This window comes from Cornus florida, unplaced genomic scaffold (genome assembly GCF_030987335.1).
Source record: "Cornus florida cultivar Cherokee Brave unplaced genomic scaffold, ASM3098733v1 CherokeeBrave_3.0.0_Hap2_Chr10, whole genome shotgun sequence".
In the NCBI taxonomy this organism is placed as follows: domain Eukaryota; kingdom Viridiplantae; phylum Streptophyta; class Magnoliopsida; order Cornales; family Cornaceae; genus Cornus; species Cornus florida.
The window spans coordinates 24,665,586-24,677,733 of record NW_026775580.1 but is presented as its reverse complement, the minus strand read 5'-3'; the positions used below and the strand labels follow the sequence as shown (position 1 = coordinate 24,677,733).

At 37.0% G+C, this 12,148-nt stretch overlaps 1 protein-coding gene across 2 annotated transcripts in view; it reads left to right on the top strand.

Moving 5' to 3' along the window:
- Positions 1-671: 671 nt before the first annotated feature.
- Positions 672-12,148, top strand: part of LOC132280209 (uncharacterized) — a 75,907-nt gene continuing 64,430 nt past the window's right edge. The window contains exons 1-3 of one of the 2 annotated variants that reach the window (XM_059782380.1): positions 672-899; positions 8,392-10,518; positions 10,622-10,676. In XM_059782380.1, the coding sequence (XP_059638363.1) occupies positions 831-899; positions 8,392-10,518; positions 10,622-10,676 (2,251 nt within the window). In that variant the 5' untranslated portion in view covers positions 672-830. The remainder of the gene's footprint in view (positions 900-8,391; positions 10,519-10,621; positions 10,677-12,148) is intronic. The other variant, XM_059782381.1, reaches the window with a different exon arrangement.

Here is a 12,148-nt window from a genome sequence, read left to right as displayed (position 1 = left end):
AAAAATAAAAATAAAAAATTTTAAAAAATTTGGGCTTATGACTCATGGGCTTTCAACCAGAGAACACAAAAAGAGAAAAATATATAGATATAATTCTTTGTTTATATAATAGAGGTGTATAATATATTTGATACAATGTATTTATTTAGAACCAAAAAAAAAAAAATTCGTCCAAATAGTATTGCAAGAGAGTATGTTTAGAGAGAAGTTGCCTTCTAGAGTCTACTAAAATATAAATTGTTAAAGAACTTGTCTCTAATATAAAAGAAACTCATTTAGAAAATAAATAAATTAATTATTTGACATGATTCAGTTGTTAGATAAAATAGAAACTTTAAATAAAAAGAGGTAGTTTTCACGAGAAAATATTATTTCCCTGTATTTTGTGTGGGAAAAGTTTTGGGAGAAAGTAGCTTAATGCAGAAACTATATTTTCTATTAGGATTCTTTTTCTATTTATCCAAATTCTAAAAAAATTTAAAAATTTTCTCACTCTCCCTTGTTTTTTTTTTTAGTTGATTCCATTTAAAGGAGAAAGGAATAAAAATTGGAGTGTCAAATAGTGAATGTAAACGTGTGATTATCGCACGTGGCTCAACCTGACATAGATTTGATGGACCATTCCATAAAATCACCGGTCACGGAATAAACGACCGAATTGAATTCAGTAGTTGTCCACGTTTCAGAGAGCTTTCTGATTTTCCGCCAAGTATATATTACTAGGTTTTCGGTGTGCCCCACTCTCAGCCCCCTCTTTTTAGCGGTGATAGAGAGAGCAAGCGAGCTCTAAAGGACTCTAGAGAGAGAGAGTTTCTTGAGTGCTTGCAGATATGGGAGCTCTTGCTCCTGTCTCTCCATGGATTCCCGAAGACGACCTTTTGCTAAGGAACGCCGTGGAGGTAATCTCACACATATAGTACATGTACAGCATTATTGTCTCTTTTAGAAATTTAAGTAATGATACCTGATTTTTCGAATTCGGGTTCTGGGTTTTGTCCGGATTGTGGGTTTATCTGGCTTTGTTTGTTGTTGAAGTGGAAAGAAGTCTTTTTTCTAATTAAAGATGGATTGTTACTTTTTATTTTTTTGTTCTCTTTTGCATAATTGGAGAAATTACTAAATGTGCTTCCTAATTTTGATTTTTAAATATTGGATTTCTTGGATTTATAGTGTTACATGAAGTATGTGAAATTTGAATTTGATGTAATTCAGTTGTGTGCTTGCTTTTTTGAAGATTTCGTGAAAAAAATCTGGTTGCATTAAGGTAGTAGAATTGCATTCATTTTCAACTGATACAATGCTTGGCGCCTTGCCGGGCAATTACTTGGACTACGGTGACTTAAGTGAAACGGTTGTTGAATCCATATTTATCTTCCACGTATTGAGCGTGTGGCATGGTGCGGGATTGTTGGACTGTCAATTTCTGGAAATTTATGCAGGTTGGACTGTGTTGGAGGGTATCTTCAGTAGATTGTTGGTTTCCGAAGTTGCATTATGTTTTTTGTTTGTGTTGTTGGAGGGCACATTTGTAATGTATGTTTCTTTATGCATGTAGGATGAATTTGGAAATTGAACTGATATAGTAAGAGTTAGGATCAATATTAACAGTATTGTGTTCTTCTTGTTGTGATGAGATGTATTGGAACATTAAAACTGAAGCTATAAGTTTGAATCTGAGGAGGGCTATTAGTGAGGGTATTCACACTCAGTCTACTACTTCCAATAACCCAAGTTGACTGGATTGTGATCTTCTTGTTGTGATGAGATGTATTGGAACATTAAAAACTGAAGGTATAAGTTTGAATTTGAGGAGGGCTATTAGTGAGGATATTCTCTCCACTTCATGTAGATATAGTTAGAGTTAGCTCTATCCCCAATCTATCCCTCCAACAACCCAATTTGATGGGACTGTGACTGGATCGTGGCCTTTTAGATTGGGTATGACGAGTTGAGATGCATTGGAAGATTTAATTACATGAGGTTTAAGCCTGCAGCTGTCAGGGTGAAACCTCATTTTTCTTCATCTTGGGGAAAAATGGAAGACGGATAAATTCATGAAGTTAGATTTCATATACGTCCGTCTAAATGCATTCATTCAGGAGGCTGAAATATAATTTGCTACAGGCTTCAAATAATTTTTCGACGGGGAATTGAAATTATTTACAAATTATTTTACAATATGTTAGGAAAGTGGCTATGGCAGTTGGGGGTGGAGAGGCATAGGCTGCGGAGGAGGTCATATGCCATAGATATGGCGAGGCTATAGGTGGGTGGTGCTCTTTGGTGTTGCGGTCACCGGCTGGAGTTGGCTTTTGGGAGAAGCATCCAGAAGGCTTGGGTTGAATTCTCCAAGCATATCCGGTTCATTGTGAGGGATGGGCACCTAGTCAGTTTTTGGGATGACCCTTGGTTGGGAGAGAGGTTGCTTGTGAGAGTGTTCCCGAGACTAGAGAAGATTGCGATGGATAGGCAGGTCACCTATTGCTATCATCTTGATGGTGTGGGACTATCTTGGGATGTTCAGTTCGAGTGATTTTTGCATGATTGGGAGGTGGAGGAGATAGTTGAGTTCTTGGTGCTGCTTTACAATCAATCTCTGTCCGGCGAGTGGACGGATGAGGTGCTCTGAGCTGGTACGAGCCATGGGAGATTCGAGGTTCGCTCGTTCTATTGTCGTATGATGGATCCTCAGGGGTTGTCCTTTCTGTGGAAAGGCATTTAGCACTTTCGAGCCCCCTTGAAGGTGGCATTCTTCGGACCGATGGACAAAGGCTTTGGGGAGGATCTTGACTATTGACAATCTGAGAAGGAGACGTTAGATTATTGTCAATTGGCGTTGTATGTGTAAGCAGCGGAAGAGTCAGTTGATAATCTCCTTCTTCACTGCCCAGAGCTAGGGATGGCAGGGATATGCTTTGTGCTATTTTTGGGATTCAGTTGGTCATGCCTGAGTCCGTGGTGAGCTTGATTGACATTTGGGGTGGTTGCCAAGTGCGTCCCCAAGTCAGAGATGTGTGGAGGGCAGCCCCTCAATGTTTTGTGCAGTTGTTCTGGTTCATGTCCCCCTTTTGGGCGTCTTCTAATAAATACTTTTAAAAAAAGAAAAGAAAAAGAAATGAAAAGGTGTTTTGTAAACTTTTGCATAATTGTAAGTACTGGATTCTTATTAGTTAAGACAATGAAAAAAGAAAATAACGTAATTATTCTTGATGATTTAAATACGAGATTCATGCATTAGATGTTCGTGGATTTCTACTTTCTGGGCAACACGAGGCATTGTAGGCGTTACATGCAAACCTTATTTGTAAAGGTTTACTCACTAGATTAGATGCATTTCTGGACAATTGGTAAGTACCTCATGCAACCTGCATATGTTGAGACGTGAACCTCAAATTTCATCCTCTAGAGGAGCCTCCAGGTGAACTCTTCTACTCCTTTTGGATTCTTTCATTTAGAACTGAAATTCAGTTATGAATATTAAACATGTATTGCCACCAATTACAGTGTTATTTATATGAATATTTTCATCGATATGGCCATGTGATAGATGCTTTTTCATCTGCTTTATGGTCCAACTGAACCCAGCCCTTATCATCATCTTCTTATTGTAGTTATAGTTACTATTATTTTATTATTGCTATATAATAAAAGTATTAAATACGCTGGAAGATGCCTTGTTTTTTTTTTGCATGGGAGAAAAATAATTTTTTCTCCTTTCTTATACCTGTGTAATTTCTGTTTTTTATGAATAATCAAATGATTAATTAATACTATGATGTGCATCTTCTGATTCTCCTATATGCTATAATTGCAAATTTAAATTTCAAATGTGGTTTCAAATATCATAAAGTTCTCTCCTAGGAAAAGAATCTAACTTTTTCTTTCCTTTTTAATACAAGGCTTTGAACTTTATTGTTTCAATCTTGAAAAGCCTTGAGTGATATTGAGATGATCTCCAAATTGGAATATCTTTTATACTCAATGTTCACAAAAAAGAAGTCAATAACTTTGGACCAAGTTGGTTAATCCAGTGATAAAGGTTTCTAGACTTTTTGCATGAGGACTTGAACTTTTAATGAGTTAATACTTGGTGAATTTTTAATGAGTTAATCTTTAAAGTCCTAAGTATGATAGAAAAGTGGGATTGAGCCCAAGTACTTAGAATGTCAAAATCTCAAATTTGGCCAATTCAGTTGACTTCTCAGAGAGCACGAGTCGACTCATGCTATCCTTGGTACTCTCTTTTTGAAAGTACATTTACTTAGTTGACTATCATTTCTTTATTAGTTATCCTATTCAATACAGAGAGTCGGCCTTACTGATTTTCATGAGTTGACTGATTCCCTTGGATCAATTGACTTGGACTGTCTAATTAGTTTAACCACTCGAAGGATGTACGCCTAAGTCGACCTATCTAATTAAATCAGCAGAGGTGTCTAACCTAAAGAACTGACTGTTTCAAGAGTAAGTCTACTGCTTGCTTTGTAAATCAAAATCGAATGGCTAGTTCAGACGTCCCTTACTGCATTAAATGCTTGTAACAACTATATTTTGAATGGGACTATAAATATGGCCTTGGATCAGCATTTATGTATATGAAACAACACTTAAGCATTCATTCATCATCATTCATTGCTTCTCATACACATTCATCCTAGATTGAGCTATCAACCTGTGTTTTGAATCTTTACTCTAGGATTGTGGGCTTACACTTATGCAAATGTATTTGTTGAGAGATAATTCTTTGTACAGACTCAAGAATTCACTCTTCACCTTCGGGTAGGAGGGCAGAGACTTACTATCAGTCACTTAAGAATTCACTCTTCACCTTTGCGTAGGAGGGCAGAGACTTACTATCAGTCTAAGTGTTAAGAGAATAGAGGCTTACTCTTAGCCTTAGTGTGAGAGGGCAAAGGCTTTCTCATCCTTTATGTGAGAGGGGTAAAGGTTTTACTCTCCACCATAATGAAGGGCCAAATAGTGATTTGGGAATCTTCAGGTGAAAGCTTGAGGCAAGGGCGTAGGCTGAAGTGCTGTACCTCGTTACGTCTTGGAGTTTGATTTTCTCTATCCCTTAACTCCATTATTATTATTGTTTGTGCTTCTGCTCTTATATTGATAGACACATCTTGATATCACTTTCATTCAATAAAAATAAATCGAAAAAGCTACCATTGTTTGCCATTAGACCCAATTCATTCCCCTCTAGGGTCAATACTTGGGCTACATTTTGTTTTGATGAATTCTTAAAGGCACAAATATCAATTTTCAGAGCATGAAATCTTCACCAAGTATAATTTTATGCATTCAGAACATCTTTTTCATTAATCAAAACATGTATGCATTGTTTCTTAAGATGGATCATGATAAAGAATGCTTGATTATGAAATCCTAAATGATGAGTTAGTTATTCAAGAGGTGATTTTACCTTTTTGTCCTTTGATGTAACTTCAAGTTCCAATTCTGTTCTTGGACATAAGTACCACTACAAAGTATCTACAACTAATTTTTGACAACCTAATCAAAAGCTAAAATAAAAGTACAGACTCCAGCTTTTGTTATGAAATTTGCCAACGCTAAGTTTTAATCTCAACAAAGCCAATACTCATACTCCTTCGGGTTCCATCGCGAGGCTGTTGCTCTGCAGTCCTTCAAGGCAGCGCTCCTCAGTCTTCCTTTGATGCATCGAGGTTTATCCATAGAGAGGCGTTGGGTCTTCAAGTCATCTTCGAGTTATATCAGTAGAGAGGAGATCCTTGAGAGGAGCTTCTCGAGGGTCTTCAAGTCATCCTCGAGGTTTATCCGTAGAGAGGTGTTCTTCAATGATCTTTAAGTCATCCTTGAGGTTTATCTGTAGAGAGGAGTTCTTCAAAGGTTTTCAAGTCATCCTCAAGGTTTATCCACTAAGAGGAGCACTTGGAGGTTTATCCGCTAAGAGGAGCACCTGGAGGTTTATCCGTAGAGGAGCTCCTCAAGTCAGCATTCAAGTTTATCGGTAGAGAGGAGCTCCTCGAGGTTCTTCACGTCATCCTCGAGTTTTATCTGTATAGAGAAACTTTTCGGAGTCTTCGAGGTTTTTCTGTAGTGAGAAACTCTTAAGAGTCATTGAGGTTTATCTTTAAGAGGAACTCCTTTGAATCATGGAGGTTTATCTATAGAGAGGAACCCCTTGGTATGTAGTGTATGCGTTGGAGGGTATTGGAGATCCCAATGGAGCTTCAGTATTGCTAGAAACCACACTTATCACTTCATCATTCAATTCACTATATTGAAGTTATTAACCAGAGTGAGAGAGAGGTTGAGTTGGGAGTACATTGCCCCGAGGCATGTTTCGGTCTTCATGGCATGAGTCAAACCTTGAGTCAATCACTGACTCCCTACACTTAGCAGCTCATTAAGTGCTGATATGGGTTTAAAGCCAAAGTTTTATGATTAGATATTTATTAATTTCCTGTTTCTTTCCTGCCAATGTCACTCATAGACCCAACTATTCTTGATAGGTTATAGGATTGGTTGATGAATTTGTGATCAAAATTTAGATTCTGTAATGATGCTTATGTTAGAGTGTCTAGTTAGTTACGTTGGTTGCGGTACCTTGTCCAAGAGAAAATCAGGAATTTTACAAATTTTCGAGGACAAAAAGTTAATTGCAGCTTGAATTTATCAAAAAAAAAAAAAGGGTTAATTGCAGCTTGAATTGGGAGATTGACCAGTTAAGGTTTACACATATGGCAATTAGGGTTCCAGGATTTTCATTTTTGATCCACCTAAATGGTTATTTTATATTCATTAAAAGCGTTTCCAGAAAGAAAAACAAATCAAAATCCAAATCAAAGGTAGCAGACAGGTTAATCGGGGAATTATTCAAAACCTGCTGGCCTATTGTCAAAGTAGTTTGATAATGAGCAGCGGTGGGTGGGTGGGAGGGGGTGCAATTTCCCCCCCAACAATTTTTTTTTTTTTTTTTTTTCTTTCTCAAAATGCTATTAATGCTACTTATTTATGGCTATTAATGGTGATTTTGTATAGAGAAATTAAAGTTGGCCCCCTCAAATTTTTTAAAAAAATTCCTTTTTTATGGTTACCTATTTATGGTTATTAAAGCTGGCTTGAATGAACCTTTTTGTCTTGCTTTTAAAAATTTAAATATGGTAAAAAAATATGTTAATTATTACCTACAACACACACACACACACACACATATATATGTATATAGATATATTTTTATATATCTGTCTCGGTTGTTGAACTATTGATTGCTGCGTCTCCTACACAAAAAGGTGGATGTTGCTAGTAAGGAGATCAGAAATGTACAAAGAAGTGGATCGCGTGAGGAGTGGATTTGTTGACGAATCAGCAGCTGGAAGATATAGAGTTGATCTAGCATAATTCTAAGTCGGGAGGCGCTAGATTCTTGGGATAGAGTCTTGTAATTTGTAACTTGTTTTTTATGTAGTTGATTTTGATTTGCATGGTTAGGTCCTGTGGTTTTTCCCATTTGGGTTTTTCCATGTAAAAGTTCTTGTATTCTGGTGTAGGATTGCTTTACTTTTATTATTTTATAATATCACATGCATGATTTACATTATGGATTTATTGAGTTATTTGCTTGATGGTTGGTTTGATTTTTAAGTTCCAGTTAATTAGTTATATTTTAAAAATCTGTTATAGTTAAGAATAAATAGAGTTCAATTTAAGACCCACCCATTCAACCTTCTCTAGGTTTAGATCAAGGGCCTTGCGCTACTCTAATCAGAGCCTAGTGTTCGGTCAAATAGACTTCTCAATTCCAAATGAAATGTTCAGATTATTGGTATACCTCTAAAAGAATGTGCGTTATTACTGGTATATGGATACTAAATTTTCACGCATACAAGTGGTACTAAATTGGCTATATGTGTTATTATCAAACCGAGTTACTAGCTTCTCTCATTAATACTTTGGTTGGTTGGACATGAAAATAAGGTTTTTTCTTGCTCGGTTGTGCCTCACAATAATAGGAAGAATTAAATTTCTCATAGTCTATTGATGTTAAGGAAATTTCAGGAACATCTTAAATATTTTTAGGAGAATAGATTTGCCAATGGTATTTACGGAATCCTGAGAGTAGCCACTTTATGCAAAAATGCAAGTTGATAGGTTTGTTGATGTACGATCGTTTGGATTTATTTCTTTTCTTTGTTTCCCAGCTGGTACAATTTCCTACCAACAGTTTTTTATGTACTTGGAAAATGTTTAAATGTTCCAGCTAGTTGGTAGTACAGTCAATTCATTTGAAACACTGCTTTGAACTTGTGTATTACTGAAAGTAATAGTGTTTTCTTGTGGCCTATAATTTCATAGAGGTAGTGGGAATTCTTATTTGAATTTATATATTCTCTTTTGTTTCAGGCTGGTGCTTCCTTGGAATCACTTGCTAAAGGTGCAGTGCAGTTTTCTCGAAGATTTACTGTTCAAGAACTACAAAATCGCTGGCATTCTCTCCTCTATGATCCAGTTGTTTCTGCAGAGGCATCTGCTCGTATGATTGAGTTTGAGCGTTCTACTTCAAATCTTCTATCAAAAACTAATAGATTTGAAATTTCAAAAGAAAAATGTGTTTCAGGAAAGAGAAAAGCTGGAAGTGTACGTAAATGTTACTATGCATTGCGTAAAAGAATTTGCAACGAGCCATTTGAGTCTACAAATTTGAGTTTTCTCACTGCACCAGGTAATGGTAATTGCATTGGGAATGGAGATGAGCTTCCTCCTGCAAATGTTATGCTTAATGATCCCATTTCAAATCATTTTGGAGTTCAGGACTCGAACTTTGGCATTATTTCGCATGCCTTTCCACACTTTGCAATGAATAGTGCTGCTGGCGCTAGCGATGATGCCACTGCCCACGCATTTTGTACGGGATACCAGGATCCAGTTGTTGATTTCCCTGTTGACCAAATTAGCATGCATGAACAAATTCCTCATAATTTTGAAGAGAATTATCCTCTCCCTGGGAGTTGTTCTGGTGTCGAGGAGTTTGTTCAATCAAAAGAATTGCAAGTCTGTGATATATTTGAAGCTGATGATTTAGAGGCAACACCTTCAGCTATATATAATCAAAATAATGGTAATATGTGCCCTGGATTTGGAGGAAACCCCGTCTTCAATTCTCCAATTACAGATTGTGATGCATCATATCACAATTTGGGGTACTCGTCTCCTCAGGCCCAGATGCCAATTTGGAGTGCATTTGAGGGCATTTCTGCACCAACCATGCCTGATGTTCCCCTTAATGAGAACAAACAGCAGGAAGGAAATGCATTTTCATTTCCTGATAATCATGATGCGATTAACACATCTACTTCAGGATATGATGTGCACTCAGATTCCAAGCTGGAAATCCAAATGCAATGTGATAACATGAAAAACGCAAAACCTAGTTCAGATGATTATTTCACAGAGTTGTCCTATAATCTTTTGAACTCTGATGGGGAAGAGCTTTTTATGGATGATGATGGAAAAGATGGAATTGACAAGTCTTACATTGATAATTTGAGCTCAATTTTGTTGGATTCTCCCAACGCCAATGACACGACAAATATGTTGGAAACCAAAGCATCCGTGGCTGCTCCAGATGATTTTTTTTCTATTTCTGGTGGTGCATGTTCTGGAGAATCAGATGAGAGTGCGCTGTCTCATTATGTTGATGGACATGCAGTTTGCAGTTCAGAGGGCCATATGTTACCATCTGCATCAGCTGTACACCGTCAGTTTCCAGAACTGTGCAATGGAGTTATTTGCTGCACGTTAAACACCGAAGACATGGAAATTCCTTGCAATGATGATGTTTTTCTACCCATCCATATGCCATCAACATCCTCTATGACAGAACTGAAATTTCATGAAGTTAATAAACCAACTTCCTCACTCATTAGGAATTTATCGGCTAATCGGAATTCTAATGCTGGAAGTCAAAGCCTGATTAAGAGAGAAGGAAAGAACCCTGAACCATCTCATTTATCTTCCCAGATGCTAGGTTCACACTTGCTACCAGAAATGGGACAAAATCATTCAGTTGGTGATCTTGGGGTTAAATTTGAGTTGCCTAACAGTGACTGTCCACATATTGCATTCAAGAGACCAAGTACTGCTTCTGAAGGTCCAAATCAAATCAGTTTAGAAACTGCATGTACAAATACTCTCTTACCTGCAACAGTGAAAGGTGAGACTATGGAAATCGAACAGGCGAAGCACCTGACTTACAACTCAGCTGATTCTTATCTGGATAAACCAGTTCATGCCATCGTTTCTGCACCTCTCAATAGCCTTGTAAACTATCCTCAGATAAATGTTAGCTGCAGTAAACCGGAAGTAGAAGCTCCTGCTACACTTCAAAATCATCAAGCTTTCCATGCAGAAATGAGCTCTGCAGAAATGAATATTCCAGAACCGGTGGTAAACATATCACCGTCAGAGCAGGAAGAACTTCCATCTGAATGTGATGATGGCGTACCTTATTTTTCGGATGTTGAAGCAATGGTAAAAATTTCAAATTATTTCACTGTCAGTTCAATGGTGACTTCTCTATCTCTCTTTGCTTTCTTTGTCATAACTTTCGCTGTTTTTTGACGTCTTCTTGCAGATACTTGATATGGATCTGAGTCCAGATGACCAGGATTTATATTCCAGCAGAGAAGGTAATTTCTAGTATGCCTTGAATTGATAAAATAACCAATTGTTTGTTAGTTGTTACTTGTTTATCTGTTCACAAGAATGTTGCATTGAGGTTGTTTGATCAGTTTCAATTTCTGTCATCTCGCTCTCACTATGATTAAAGGGAGATGTCATGATGTTTAAGTTGATTGTCAATTTTATTGCTCTTGATGTGGTAAGGTTCGGAACACGAGGCTCTGATGGAGAGTTGCGCAAGGTCTGTGATCTCTAGACCTAGAGGGGTTGAGGACTGATTAGGTCTTGTGGAACTAATTACCGAATTTAGCAGATTTCTGAATTTAATATTAACTTAATAGAAATTCAAATTCAAAACATAGCAGATAATAAAAATCATCAATCCATAGCAGTTATAAACAGATAAATAATAAAGCAATGGACACCAGCTTTTCATGTGGAAACCCCAAAGGGAAAAACCACAGAATCTAGTCCAGGCAAACTGAAATTCACTTTGTGAGAAAAAGTACAATCTAGGTTAACAGACTCTACCCCAAGACTCCCCTAGTTACCTCATGACATAAAAGATTCCAAACTTTCCCTTGAAAGTCTTTGGCAGTCCTTCTGCTCGTAAAAAGCATCCGCTCCTCACGAATTTGCTTTTCTTGTGATTTCACTCTCATCCGCTAGTTATCTGGGCTTAAATCTCTGATAATGGATGAACAGTTGTGTTGAACTCATCGTTGAAATGCACAACCAACTATTGTCAACGCATGAATTTATGCTCACCAATACTAGAATAATGAATGAAGAAAGATAACTAATATGCACTCTAGAAGTCCCAAAATACAGAGAATAGCATATGTAGAGTTTAAAACCAAATTGGAAACTAATTTTTCGAATAGCTCCATCGAAGAAGCTCTCGATCAGTCGACAATACTCCAGAAGCTCTCGATTGATCCCTTGATAGATCGTAGTCTACTGCAGTCCAATACTTAGAAAAAATTCAATGCACGAAGTTTCCAAAACTTTTTTAATGCATAATTTAAAAGATTTAGGGAATCGAATTAAAATAAAATCAAGTAACAATTAGAAACCCTAAAAACGTATGCATGAACCTTAATTTTTAGTGAGTGCATCAATGTGTTGAATTAAATTCGTATGACGTTGATTACTGTTGTGATTAGGGTTTCTGAAGGAGAGAAGAAGATGGAGAACTTAGAAAAAAACTGTATTAGAGAGCCGCCCACTCTATCTCATTCTTTCTTCTTATATATAGTTGTGTACAAGGGTAAATAGACAATACAAAGACTAAATTACCCCTATGGGGTAAACTAATTACATGTGTGTTCTAATATGACTATTCCAACACTCCCCCTCAAGCTGGAGAATATATATCATATAATCCCAGCTTGGAACATATAACATTCAATCGGTTATGATCGAGAGCATTAGTGAACATATCAGCCAATTGATCTTCAGACTTTACGAATGGAGTAGA